At 43.8% G+C, this 14645-nt stretch overlaps 1 protein-coding gene across 25 annotated transcripts in view; it reads left to right on the top strand.

The window, feature by feature from the left end:
* NEB (nebulin) overlaps positions 1-14645 on the top strand; it is a 99935-nt gene that overhangs the window by 80307 nt on the left and 4983 nt on the right. For 12 of the 25 annotated variants that reach the window (XM_059476273.1, XM_059476290.1, XM_059476295.1 and 9 more), the window contains 7 exons: positions 585-677; positions 2013-2105; positions 10641-10733; positions 12007-12099; positions 12630-12722; positions 13187-13279; positions 14405-14497. In XM_059476273.1, coding sequence (XP_059332256.1) covers positions 585-677; positions 2013-2105; positions 10641-10733; positions 12007-12099; positions 12630-12722; positions 13187-13279; positions 14405-14497 — 651 coding nt within the window. Of the gene's footprint in view, positions 1-584; positions 678-2012; positions 2106-2576; positions 3034-3706; positions 3800-4274; positions 4368-5787; positions 5881-7021; positions 7115-8386; positions 8480-9708; positions 9802-10640; positions 10734-12006; positions 12100-12629; positions 12723-13186; positions 13280-14404; positions 14498-14645 lie in introns of those variants that run through there. The other 13 variants (XM_059476297.1, XM_059476287.1, XM_059476283.1 and 10 more) reach the window with 9 other exon arrangements.

Raw genomic sequence — 14645 nt, 5'->3', positions numbered from 1 at the left:
GTTGGGACCATCTCCCAGGAAAATCTGTTTTGCTCTGCTCAGACTGAATTTTCTGGTGGTGAATTTTTTTGTTTGTTTAGTCCTGGCAAACTTAGATGTTACCTAAAAGGTCACAGCCCTCTATTTTACCTATTAATTTTATTTCAAAGCTAAACCTCCTTCATGTTTTTTTGACTGGTGGTGTCATTTAGTGTCATGCACTAACACTGCAGCCAGTTTGTTCATGCAGAATGTGTTAAAAATGTTAAAAATGTTCTTGTGAAAGGCTTCTTTTGTTGTTAGCAAAGCAGAAATGCAATGGCACCGTCACTGCTGAAACACTGTGTGATGATTCTCACCTTTGTTAAACTGGAGGAATTCTTACACATCGTGTCAGGTTCAAAGGAATTTATCTGGTTTTATAAAACCCTTTCAGTGCCATTCCCAGTGACTCAACAGCTGAATTGCCTTGGCACGGATCCCTTGGGAAGGTGGTGAAGTCCTTTAAACTTCCCCTCTGCACAGATCAGGATAAATCTCTTTATGAACCCTTGAAAGCTGTCCTGCAGATCCTCTTCCCTCCCCTAACTCCTGTTCCTTGGCAGGTGAAGTACAAGGAGAGCATTGGCAAAGGGACTCCCATTCCCGACCTGCCCGAGGTGAAGCGCGTCAAGGAGACCCAGAAGCACATCAGCTCGGTAATTAATGTCCCTGTCCCTGTTCCCTGGAATGTCCCTGTTCCTGCCCATCATCTCGGGAATGTCCCTGTTCCCTCACATCATCTGGGGAATGTCCCTGTTCCTGAAATGTCCCTGTTCCCTCACATCATCTGGGGAATGTCCCTGTTCCCTCACATCATCTGGGGAATGTCCCTGTTCCCCGGAATGTCCCTGTTCCCGAAATGTCCCTGTTCCCTGCACATCAGCCCAGGAATTCCCTGCTCCCTGCCTTCTCCAGGGCCTTTTCCCCTTGGGAAAGCTCCAGCTCTCCCAAATCCCCATGGCCAGCAGCAGGAAATTGCAATACCTGAGTTTTACAGGAATTATCCCCATCAGTCGCTGCCTGTGTTTCTTCTGTTGCCTTTTCTGAACACAGAGCTGGGAACAAAAATGACCCAGGTTGTGTGTTGAAGTTTGACTGCGAACAAAGGGAGCAGGAACACAGAACTTTGAGGGAAAGACCCATTTGAAGCCTTTTTGTGTGATAAATATATAATATATATATTCCCTTATAACTATAAGGGAAAACAAAATCTTCCCATATCCAGTCAAGTGTAAATTTCACAGCTGACTATGGACAACTGAGTTGTTTTTCCAAATGATTCCTCATTCTTTCTAACCTTCATCACAAGTTGTTTTCCCTTGCTATAATTGATTTATTACTTTCAATGACACCAAGCAGTGAAAATATTTTTGTTGGTTTGTTTTGGTGCAAGTTTTGTTTTGGTGCAAGGATTTTCCTACTTGCAAAAACAGCTGTGAGTCAAAAGGTAGCAATACACTTGTCAGGTATTCCCACATGGTCGGGATTATTCCACAAACATCTCCTTTCATGAAAAATATCCTTTTAAAAAATCAAATAACTACAGGTTAAATTAAACCTCATAACCTGAGTGCTGGCACTCAGTTGTTTTTGTTTCCTAGAGGTTTAACACAAAGTAAAATAGTGGTGCAAACAAACAGAAGTGAAAATGAATAAAGCCCACAATGAAGTCTTTGTACACTGAACGATTCCAGAAAAGGTTAAGCTGTTTCTTAATCCCATAAAAAATGCTGACTGCCTGAAAAGTAATTCTATCATATTTCCTGAACTAAGATGAGAAGTAAAATATCCCTCTCAGGGTGGGGTCAGCAGAATATTTGAATTTGTGTCCTTTAAATGAAGAACTGAAGGGAAATTACTCTGAGCTGGTGCTGATAAGGATCCTGAGGAGTGTGAGCTGTGTTTTCACTTGCGTACAGTCCCAGTTTGCAATGGCAGTGGGCAGGTCAGGGGTGTCCCAGGGCTGCTCTGACCCTGCTTGTGTCCCACAGGTGTTGTACAAGGAGGAGCTGGGCACAGGCACCCCCACGCCCGTGACCCCAGAAATGGAGCGGGTCAAACGCAACCAGGAGCAGATTAGCTCGGTATTTCCACCCTGCAGGACTTATAACAACGGGCTGTTGTTATAATCCTGTGCTCCTAACACCCTAACCTTGTCCTTCCTCAGGGGTGTAGTCCTGGCTGGGTTTTAACTCATTGATCTTCCACTGTTTGTGCTTTCGGGGGATTTACACCTTCACACGCTTTTCTTCTGAGAACAAACCTGCCTGAAAATAATCCTGGCATTTCCTGGGCTAAACTGGGCAGCAGAACTTCCCTGTGGAGTTGTGGTGTTTCTCCCCACGTTTGTTTTTCCCTGAGCCTTTATCTCCTCTCTGCAGTGACCCATTCACAGAATAATCCCCCACAGCCTCTTCCTTAATCCCTGCCTCTGGAACGAGCGTGCGATGAACCCAAGTGATCCTAACTCTGAACACAATCCCATAACAGTGGGATCTGGTGGCTCTGGCCTGTGCTGAGTGGGGCTTTTGTGGCCCTGCTGTTGTCCCTCACAGGTGTTGTACAAGGAGGGTTTAGGGGCTGGCACTGCCACGCCGGTGACGCCGGAGATGGAGCGGGTCCGACGGAACCAGGAGCACATCAGCTCGGTACTGAGGGATCTGCACCCCTGCTCCCCTTGCAAACCCACACCCAGCCCCTGTAACCCCACCCTTGGGTGTGCTGGGAGCAATCCTTCCTTACCAACCCCCTGAAGCCCTGGCAGGATCCTCAAGTTTTCATTTTCCCCTCGAGTTAACCCATGCCGTTGTTCCAGATGGAAGATTTTAAGCTCAGGAATTAAAGCCCTGGAGCAGGACCTTCCTTTGCTTCCCAAGGAAATATTCCTTGTGGGAATGGTGTCACTGCTCCCCAGGAGCAGAGCCCACCCTTCCAGCGCCTCCTGCCAAAGGGAAATGGACTCTCAGCCCTTCCTGAGTCACAGGACAGGGAATGGTTTGGGTTGGAAGCAGTGAGAGGTCTGTCCCTGTCCCTGTCCCTGTCCTGCTGGGGCTCTGCTGTATCCCCAGGGCTTTTGAGGAGCTCAGGTGGCATTCCCAGCTCATGGCAGTGAAGGAACACCAGGAGCATCCAGTGGAGATGAAAAAAGTGCTGCAGGAGTGAATTCCTGTCTGGAATTCCCCCTCCTCACACATCCACTTCCAAGAGCACTGTGCCACCACTTTGTTCTGCAGTTCTGGTTGAATTTGTGACCTTTTGGGGTCACTCTGCCCAAATCCCACCTGGAGTTCAGTCCTGGCAGAGATCCCTTGCACAGGGAGAGGCATCTCAGCCTGGCTGCAGTCCTGGCAGAACATCTGGAGCTGCAGGAGGGAAAAGCCTTTGCCAGGGAATTTCCAGGTGCCTTGGAACATTCCAGCAGCTGTCACCCCTGGCTGAGGTGACAGCATCATCACCTGGTTCTTTTCCTTGAGGCTTTTGTGCTGAGCTTTGACCAAAGCAAAACTCTGTTTTTCTCGCACTTTGCAATTTCACAATATTATTTCTCTTCTCTCTCTCTCTCTCTCTCTCTTCCCTAACCTCCCTGTCCTCCCCTTTCCTTCCATCCTTCCATTTTTAAAAAAAATTATTTTATTTCATTTTATTTTATATTTTATTTTAATTTCCACACTCCTGCTGCCCACAGGTGTTGTACAAGGAGGGGCTGGGGGTTGGCACCCCAGTTCCTGTCACTCCTGAGATGGAGAGGGTCAAACGCAACCAGGAGAATTTTAGCTCGGTATCTTTTTATCATTACAGGAAAAATCTCCATTTTGTGTAACTATTTAACACCTCCAAGCTTTAAATCCCCTCAAATTAACTCATAAAAATATCCCCTTTCTGTTCTATGTTTTTGACACCATATTTTATGTACTTGTTTTTAAAAATATTTTTCTTTTTAATTTAACACTGGATATTTCATGTGCATTAATTTTTATCCTGAAGTTTAAGCTATTTTGCATTTTTAAACCTATTTTTAAAAATAATTTGCTGAATTCCCTACCTGTAATACTTTGTTCCTCTGCTGGAGCCTACCCAGGCAGTTGGATTTCTATTCCCAGCTGAATTTATCACAATTAATAACTGACTTATGCTCCCTAATTTTTCCTGCTTTCTAGTACATTTAGTGGACATAAAATTCCAGTAATTCCCACCATGAAATGCAGATTTATTTTTTGTTTTTACCTCTTTTTGACTGCCCTGTTGCCCCACAGGTGTTGTACAAGGAGGAGCTGGGGAGAGGAACCCCCACCCCTGTCACCCCCGAGATTGAGAGGGTCAAACGCAATCAAGAACACATTAGCTCGGTAGCTTGCAATTCCAAAAGCCAAAAATGATCCCTCCTAATCAATTTTAAAGTAATCTTAACCCCAAAATAATTGATTGACACCAGAACATCCCATTCCTTGTGTTCGCCTTTTTCCCTCGGCAATCCCTGACTCATTTTGATTGGATCCATCATTAATGAGTTCAGATCCCTTCTTCCCATCTTTTTCCTGCCATATTTTTTAGGATCTGCTTTTCCTTTCATTAATCACTTCAATCCTTGAGTATTTTTGATTTCCCCTGATTTCCCATGTAAAAAATCCAAACTATTCCTTGCCTTACTCAAACCTGTGATCCCTGAGGCTGCAGTGATGGGGTGGGATGGGAAATCAGCTGGGATTGGTGCCTGCATTGCTCCTGCCTTGGGACTGAGCCTTTTCCTTTGGGATTGAGCCTTTTCCTTTGGGTTTGAGCCTTTTCCTCTGGGTTTGAGCCTTTTCCTCTGCGTTTGAGCCTTTTCCTCTGGGTTTGAGCCTTTTCCTTTGGGATTGAGCCTTTTCCTTTGGGATTGAACCTTTTCCTTTGGGTTTGGTGCCTTTTCCTTTGGGATTGGTGCATTTTCCTTTGGGTTTGAGCCTTTTCCTTTGGGTTTGGTGCCTTTTCCTTTGGGATTGGTGCATTTTCCTTTGGGTTTGAGCCTTTTCCTTTGGGTTTGAGTCTTCTCTTTTGGGTTTGAGCCTTTCCTTTGGGATTGAGCCTTTTCCTTTGGGATTGAGCCTTTTCCTTTGGGATTGAGCCTTTTCATTTGGGATTGAACCTTTTCCTTTGGGACTGAGCCTTTTCCTTTGGGTTTGAGCCTTTCCTTTGGGATTGAGCCTTTTCCTTTGGGTTTGAGCCTTTCCTTTGGGATTGAGCATTTTCCTTTGGGTTTGAGCCTTTTCCTTTGGGTTTGGTGCCTTTTCCTTTGGGATTGAACCTTTTCCTTTGGGATTGAGCCTTTTCCTCTGGGTTTGGTGCCTTTTCCTTTGGGTTTGGTGCCTTTTCCTTTAGCAAATGTGGCAGGGGTGCACTGGAAGTGTTGGGGGGGTTGGAATGTGTGGAAAGGTGAGGGAAGGGCCACTAAAACCAGGAGAGCACTAGAAATAATATGTAGTTAATACATAATATATTTTTGAATATATAAATTATAGCAGTCTATATTAGTTGATTAATATGCATTTTATATATTGTATATAATTATTTATAATATTTTATATAGAATATTATTGATATATAAATATAGATTTTTTTCCTCAATATCCCACTTAAATCCAGCCTCCTTCAGCCTCAGCCCTAGCAGAGTTTTAGATGAGTTTTTTATCGCAAGGATTTTTCCCCCCAGGATGTGTCAGCAGCCCCTCTCTGGTGCTCTGGGTGGTTTTGGTGCTGCTTTGATTCTGTTTTTTGCCCCTCATCCCACAGGTGTTGTACAAGGAGGAGCTGGGGAGAGGAACCCCCACCCCTGTCACCCCCGAGATTGAGAGGGTCAAACGCAATCAAGAACACATTAGCTCGGTAGCTTGCAATTCCAAAAGCAAAAAAAAATCCCTCTTAATTAATTTTAAAATAATCTTAACCGCAGAATAATTGATTGACACAAGAACATCCCATTCCTTGAGTTCTGCCATTTTCCCTTTGGCAATCCCTGACTTATTTTGATTGGACCCATCACTAATGAGTTTAGATCCCTTCTTCCCATATTTTTCCTGCCATATTTTTATGATCTGCTTTTCCTTTCATTAATCACTTCAATCCTTGATTATTTTTGATTTGCCCTGGTTTTGCCGTGTATAAAACCCAAACTGTTCCTTGCCTTACTCATATCAGTGGCTGTGATGGGTGTGGGATGGGAAATCAGCTGGGATTGGTGCCTGCGTTCCTCCTGCCTTGGGACTGAGCCTTTTCCTTTGGATTTGAGCCTTTTCCTTTGGGATTGAGCCTTTTCCTTTGGGATTGAGCCTTTTCCTTTGGGTTTGAGCCTTTTCCTTTGGGATTGAGCCTTTTCCTTTGGGATTGAGCCTTTTCCTTTGGGTTTGAGCCTTTTCCTTTGGGATTGACCTTTTCCTTTGGGTTTGAGTCTTTTCCGTTGGGTTTGAGTCTTTTCTTTTGGGTTTGGTCACTTTTACTTTAGGTTTGGTGCCTTTTCCTTTGGGTTTGAGCCTTTTCCTTTGGGTTTGAGCCTTTTCCTTTGGGATTGAGCCTTTTCCTTTGGGTTTGGGGCCTTTTCCTTTGGATTTGGGGCCTTTTCCTTTAGGAAATGTGGCAGGGATGCACTGGAAGGGTTGGGGGGGGTTGGAATGTGTGGAAAGGTGAGGGAAGTGCCACTAAAGCCAGGAGAGCACTAGAAATAATATGTAGTTAATACATAATATATTTTTGAATATATAAATTATAGTATTCTATATTAATTGATTAATATTCATTTTATATATAATATATAATTATTTCTATTATATAGACTATTATTTCTATATAATTTTTTTTTCCCCAATATCCCACTTAAATTCAGCCTCCTTCAGCCTCAGCCCTAGCAGAGTTTTAGATGAGTTTTTTATCGCAAGGATTTTTCCCCCCAGGATGTGTCAGCAGCCCCTCTCTGGTGCTCTGGGTGGTTTTGGTGCTGCTTTGATTCTGTTTTTTGCCCCTCATCCCACAGGTGTTGTACAAGGAGGAGCTGGGGAGAGGAACCCCCACCCCTGTCACCCCCGAGATTGAGAGGGTCAAACGCAATCAAGAACACATTAGCTCGGTAGCTTGGAAATCCAAATGCAAAAAACGATCCCTCCTAATCAATTTAAAATAATCTTAACCGCAGAATAATTGATTGACACAAGAGCATCCCATTCCTTGAGTTCTGCCATTTTTCCCTCTGTAATTCCTGATTTATTTTTATTAGACCCATCACTAATGAGTTTAGATCCCTTCTTCCCATATTTTTCCTGCCATATTTTTATGATCTGCTTTTCCTTTCATTAATCACTTCAATCCTTGAGTATTTTTGATTTCCCCTGATTTCCCATGTAAAAAATCCAAACTATTCCTTGCCTTACTCAAACCTGTGATCCCTGAGGCTGCAGTGATGGGGTGGGATGGGAAATCAGCTGGGATTGGTGCCTGCATTGCTCCTGCCTTGGGACTGAGCCTTTTCCTTTGGGATTGAGCCTTTTCCTTTGGGTTTGAGCCTTTTCCTTTGGGATTGAGCCTTTTCCTTTGGGTTTGAGCCTTTTCCTCTGCGTTTGAGCCTTTTCCTTTGGGATTGAGCCTTTTCCTTTGGGATAGAACCTTTTCCTTTGGGTTTGGTGCCTTTTCCTTTGGGATTGGTGCATTTTCCTTTGGGTTTGAGCCTTTTCCTTTGGGATTGAGCCTTTTCCTTTGGGTTTGAGCCTTTCCTTTGGGATTGAGCCTTTTCCTTTGGGATTGAACCTTTTCCTTTGGGTTTGAGCCTTTTCCTTTGCGTTTGAGCCTTTTCCTTTGGGATTGGTGCCTTTTCCTTTGGGTTTGGTGCCTTTTCCTTTGGGATTGAGCCTTTTCCTTTGGGATTGAGCCTTTTCCTTTGGGTTTGGTGCCTTTTCCTTTGGGTTTGGTGCCTTTTCCTTTGGGTTTGGTGCCTTTTCCTTTAGCAAATGTGGCAGGGATGCACTGGAAGTGTTCTGGGGGGTTGGAATGTGTGGAAAGGTTAGGAAAGGGCCACTAAAACCAGGAGAGCACTAGAAATAATATGTAGTTAATACATAATATATTTTTGAATATATAAATTATAGTATTCTATATTAATTGATTAATATTCATTTTATATATAATATATAATTATTTCTATTATATAGACTATTATTTCTATATAATTTTTTTTCCCCAATATCCCACTTAAATCCAGCCTCCTTCAGCCTCAGCCCTAGCAGAGTTTTAGATGAGTTTTTTATCGCAAGGATTTTTCCCCCCAGGATGTGTCAGCAGCCCCTCTCTGGTGCTCTGGGTGGTTTTGGTGCTGCTTTGATTCTGTTTTTTGCCCCTCATCCCACAGGTGTTGTACAAGGAGGAGCTGGGGAGAGGAACCCCCACCCCTGTCACCCCCGAGATTGAGAGGGTCAAACGCAATCAAGAACACATTAGCTCGGTAGCTTGCAATTCCAAAAGCAAAAAAAAAATCCCTCTTAATCAATTTTAAAATAATCTTAACCGCAGAATAATTGATTGACACAAGAACATCCCATTCCTTGAGTTCTGCCATTTTCCCTTTGGCAATCCCTGACTTATTTTGATTGGACCCATCACTAATGAGTTTAGATCCCTTCTTCCCATATTTTTCCTGCCATATTTTTATGATCTGCTTTTCCTTTCATTAATCACTTCAATCCTTGATTATTTTTGATTTCCCCTGATTTCCCATGTAAAAAATCCAAACTATTCCTTGCCTTACTCAAACCTGTGATCCCTGAGGCTGCAGTGATGGGGTGGGATGGGAAATCAGCTGGGATTGGTGCCTGCATTGCTCCTGCCTTGGGACTGAGCCTTTCCTTTGGGATTGAGCCTTTTCCTTTGGGATTGAGCCTTTTCCTTTGGGTTTGAGCCTTTTCCTCTGGGTTTGAGCCTTTTCCTTTGGGATTGAGCCTTTCCTTTGGGATAGAACCTTTTCCTTTGGGTTTGGTGCCTTTTCCTTTGGGATTGGTGCATTTTCCTTTGGGTTTGAGCCTTTTCCTTTGGGTTTGGTGCCTTTTCCTTTGGGATTGGTGCATTTTCCTTTGGGTTTGAGCCTTTTCCTTTGGGTTTGGTGCCTTTTCCTTTGGGTTTGAGCCTTTCCTTTGGGATTGAGCCTTTTCCTTTGGGATTGAACCTTTTCCTTTGGGTTTGAGCCTTTTCCTTTGCGTTTGAGCCTTTTCCTTTGGGATTGGTGCCTTTTCCTTTGGGTTTGGTGCCTTTTCCTTTGGGTTTGGTGCCTTATCCTTTAGCAAATGTGGCAGGTATGCACTGGAAGTGTTCTGGGGGGTTGGAATGTGTGGAAAGGTGAGGAAAGGGCCACTAAAACCAGGAGAGCACTAGAAATAATATGTAGTTAATACATATTTTTGAATATATAAATTATATTATTCTATATTAATTGATTAATATTCATTTTATATATAATATATAATTATTTCTATTATATAGAATATTATTTCTATATAAATTTTTTTTCCCCAATATCCCACTTAAATCCAGCCTCCTTCAGCCTCAGCCCTAGCAGAGTTTTAGATGAGTTTTTTATCCCAAGGATTTTTCCCCCCAGGATGTGTCAGCAGCCCCTCTCTGGTGCTCTGGGTGGTTTTGGTGCTGCTTTGATTCTGTTTTTTGCCCCTCATCCCACAGGTGTTGTACAAGGAGGAGCTGGGGAGAGGAACCCCCACCCCTGTCACCCCCGAGATTGAGAGGGTCAAACGCAATCAAGAACACATTAGCTCGGTAGCTTGCAATTCTAAAAGCCAAAAAATTCCCCTTTAATCAATTCTTAAAGACTTTTTAACCAATAAAACAATATTCTTTTTTCTTATAATTGACTTACCCAAAAAAATATTGTCCTGGTCCCTCTCAGAATTTTTTTTCCTTTATAATTATTACTAACATTTTTTCTTATTCCCTTGATGTTTCATTACATCATTTTAGTAATTGCATCCCATCTTTTGGAGTGTGATTGCCTTTTTTTAACTATCAAAATCCCACCATTTTTTCCTTAATTAGTCTCAGAAATCCTTTTATTAACTCTTAAAAACCCACTCTATTTCCTTTTTTAGTCCCAAGAATACCTTTTTTAACCTCTTAAAACCCACTCTATTTTCTTTATTTAGCCCAAACAATCCTGTTGTTTCAACTAAAAATCCACCGTTTTCTCAATTTAGTCTCAAGAATATTTTTTTTAACTCTAAAACCCCATGTTTTCCTAATTTATTCTCCACAATTCTTTTTTTAACTCTTAAAACCCCGCTGCCTTTCCTTAGTTAGTCCCAACACTTTTTTTTTTTTAACTCTTAAAAACCCACCCTGTTTTCGTTATGTAATCCCCATCCAGTTTTGTTCTGTGAATTTTCCCGATTTTCCTGATTTTACCCTGGAGAACTAAACCGTGCCTGGGTGGGATGCGCTGGGCTGGGAGAGGATGCGGAGCCGCTTTATTCGGGGTTGTTTGGTGCTGTCACAGCTTTTCCCGCCCGGGTTTGTGTCCGGGCGTGAGCAGCGCTGCTGTTTGCAGCTGGATTCTGCCTTTCCTCCCTCCCATCCCGGGTCTGTGTCCCGTTTTCCCGCAGGTTCTGTACCGGGAGGAGCTGGGCACGGGCACCCCCATCCCGGTCACCCCCGAGCTGGAGCGGGTCAGGCGCAACCAGGAGCACCTCAGCTCGGTACCGTGGGCAGCAGGAGCTCTCCCCGTGACTGTGCTCACTAACATCCCTGAAAATACACAGCTCCTCCCTCCTTCTGCTTAATACACTCACAAACACATCCACACAAACACATCCTCACAAATATCCCCACAAACACCACAAACACATCCCCACAAACACATCCTCACAAATATCCCCACAAACACCACAAACACATCCTCACAAACACATCCCCATAAACATCCCCACAAACACCACAAACACATCCCCATAAACATCCCCACAAACACCACAAACAGATCCCCATAAACATCCCCACAAACACCACAAACACATCCCCATAAACACCACAAACACATCCTCATAAACATCCCCACAAACACCACGAACACATCCCCATAAGCACCACAAACACATCCCCATAAACATCCCCACAAACACCACGAACACATCCCCATAAACATCCCCACAAACACCACAAACACATTCCTCATAAATACATCCCCACCATCACGTCCCTACAAACTCCACAAACACATCCCCACAAACACCATAAACAATCTGCACAAACACATCCCCATAAACATCCCCACAAACACATCCTCATAAACACCACAAACACATCCCAACAAACTCCACAAACACATCCTCATAAACACCACAAGCAATCCTCACAAACACATCCCCACAAACACATCCTCACACGTACATCCTCACAAACACCACAAACATATCCTCATAAATACATTCCCACAAACACCATAAACACATCCCCACAAACACATCCTCACAAACTCCACCAATACATCTCCACAAACACATCCTCATAAACACATTCCCACAAACACCACAAACACTCCCTAACAAACACCACAAATACATCTCCACAAACATATCCCCCATAAACACATCCCTACAAACACCACAAACACATCTTCACAAACACCACAAACACATCCCCACAAACACATCCTCATAATCAATTCTCACTTTCTCACTGTGTTACTGACCTCTGACTTCTTCACTGATGGAATTATTTACAAATATTTACATTTTTTGGAGTTATTTACAAATATTTATTTTATTCTTAACGTTTTAAACCGTTTTATTCCCTGTTCCATCTTCCCTTTATATGTTTTATATCTAAAATTCTTTGTGCATTGCTTTAACCATGGAAGAGGGAGGGAGTGATTTCTCAGGTGGCTGCAGTGGGAGGTTAGAAGCTCCCATTCCGCAGGAAAATTTGGATTTGATGAGTGCTGATGGCTTTGGATGGTTTCTTGTTGTGCAGGTGTTGTACAAAGAGAGCGTGGGGACAGGGACCCCCACTGCTGTCACCCCCGAGATGGAGAGGGTCAAACGCAACCAGGAGATTTGCAGCTCGGTACTTTGCCAAGAGCAAAACTTCCTTTAACTCTCTAAACCCAGAGTTGGAACCTTTTAACTCTTTCCAAGCCCTTTTTAACCGTTTGGAGAAGGATTTGTCCCAAAATAACGCAGCTCAGCGCAGGGCTCGCTCCTCACGCGTGGCTTTCTCCGGTTGAAATGTTAACTCGGGTCAGTTGATCTTGGTTTCAAGAGTGATTTTAATGTCCTCTTCTAATCCTAAACCCTCTCAAACTCCTCTCCTTTTCTCTGCAGTGCTGCCATTTATTTTAATCGGGTTTAATTGCTAATTTCTTTTAGCAGTTGATTGGGTTTTCTGCCGTGCTCAGCCTCTCCAGGGGGATTTTGTGCTTTTTGGTACTTACCCCGTTATCAGCAGCAGTTCAAGCCAGGCTGCCAAACTACTCCTGTACTAAACCGGTGCCCAGGACCTGCTCTAAAAGCACCTGTGGGCTGAATCCGAGGGAAAGGGGACGTGCGGGGAGAGCTGGTGCTGACCGTGCCTTTGTGGGCTCTCTCATCCCGCAGGTGTTGTACAAGGAGAACATAGGGAAAGCCACCCCCACGCCCGTCACCCCCGAGATGGAGAGAGTCAAACGCAACCAGGAGATCATTAGCTCGGTACTTACGGCAGGAGAAGTCCCTAAAAGCCGCAGTGGGGTGTTTAACCCGGCTGGAGCCTCAGCAGCCTGTGCTTATTAACCCCTGAAACGCCTCTGCCCCGAGGCCCTGCCCGTGCTCGCACACAAACCGCGCCGGCTTCTCTTTAATGGGAAAACTAAAAACCAAAACCCAAGGCAGGCTTTTAATGGGGAAAAACAATCCCTTTTTGGGAGGGATGGTGTTGTCTTGATTGAATTTTTAAACCCTTTCTTACTCCCCCTGTGCTTTGCCGTCGTTCTTGCATCCCAGATTAATTAATGGCAAAGCTCCAACTCCTCCCCATGCCCAGACCTAACTCGGTGGGACGGCTCCAAAGCTCTTTGTTCTGCTTTTTGGCTTTTTTTTTTTTTTTTTTTTTTTTTTTTTTTTTTTTTCTTTCTTTTTCCTTTCCTTTTCAATGACATTTGGGTACTCCCTTGTAGGTTTTGTACAAGGAAAATGTGGGGAAGGTTACCCCGACCCCCATCACCCCCGAGATGGAGAGAGTCAAACGCAATCAAGAGATCATTAGCTCGGTACCTTCCCAGGAATTTCTGCTTTCCTTTGTGCTTCAACTTAATCAAGTAACAGCCTAACTCCCACTCAGAGCTGGTTTTAATTTAAAAAGAGATGTATTTCTTTTTTTTCTGCACATTAATTGCTCCTTCTAAACCCAAATTACTTTGGTGTTAACAGTGTGATCCAGAGTTTTAGGCCTTTTTTACAACTTGGTTTGTAAATTTGTGGGTTCTATCCAGACCCTCTCAGGAGTTCAGATCCCTTGGTGGGGATCAGGGAATGTTTGGGTTGGAAGGGACACAGAGATCATTTCATTCCCTTACCTCTCACTAGCCCAGGTTTTCAGGCTTCTCTCTGTGTTCAGTGTTTCACCTTCCATTGGATTTTCAGGTGGATTTGACTTCAGGATCCCTGACATCATTACTGGGGCAGTGTGGCAAAAAAACTTCCACCTCCCTCCCCAAAAGATCAGCAATTGCTTCAAATGTAGACTTTAAAAAGCACATAAAGCATTTCTTACACAGCTTTTTAGAGCCAGAGGCACTTCCTGAGCCTCTGGAGCCACCTGGATAGAGCCCTTAACCCCAAATCCCAGTTCTCCCTTCCCTGTTCCTCACTAAACGTTTGAGGTTTTGAAATCTGGTAAGAAAGTAATAATTTGTGTTGAGAAATTGCTTCAAATATAGATTTAAAAAAGATCAGGAATTGTATCAAATACAGATTAAAAAAGCACATAAAGCATTTCTTACACGGCTTCTTAGAGGCAGAGGCACTCCCTGAGCCTCCGGAGCCCCTGGATAGAGCCCTTAACCCCAAATCCCACATTTCCTCCTCATGTTCCTCACTAAACATTTGAGATTTTGAGATGTGGTAACAAAGTGATAATTTATGTTGAGAAATTGCTTCAAATATAGATTTTAAAAAAGCAGATAAATAATTTCTTACACAGCTTTTTAGAGCCAGAGGCACTTCCTGAACCTCTGGAGCCACCTGGATAAAGCCCTTAACCCCAAATCCCAGTTTTCCCATTCCTGTTCCTCACTAAACCTTTGAGATTTTGAGATGTGGTAACAAAGGGATAATTTGTGTTGAGCCCTGGTGTTTTGGGCTGTTTGAGAGCCCGGCTCGCGTTTGTCCCGCAGGTGTTGTACAAAGAGAACGTGGGGCAGGCGACCCCCACGCCCGTCACTCCCGAGATGGAGCGAGTGAGACGCAACCAGGAGCAGATTAGCTCGGTATTCCCGCAGGAAAACCCTGCCAGAGCTCCCGTGTTAACACCCAGGAGGGCACAGAGCTCTTCTGAATAACCTCACTCTGCCCGGTTTTATTTAACCCGCTAATTTTTCCTTTCAAAAGTCACCTCTTAAGTACTGGAATTCTAAA

Source organism: Ammospiza nelsoni, chromosome 7 (genome assembly GCF_027579445.1).
Source record: "Ammospiza nelsoni isolate bAmmNel1 chromosome 7, bAmmNel1.pri, whole genome shotgun sequence".
NCBI classification, from domain to species: Eukaryota; Metazoa; Chordata; class Aves; order Passeriformes; family Passerellidae; genus Ammospiza; species Ammospiza nelsoni.
This window is presented reverse-complemented; position numbering and strand designations above follow the sequence as displayed.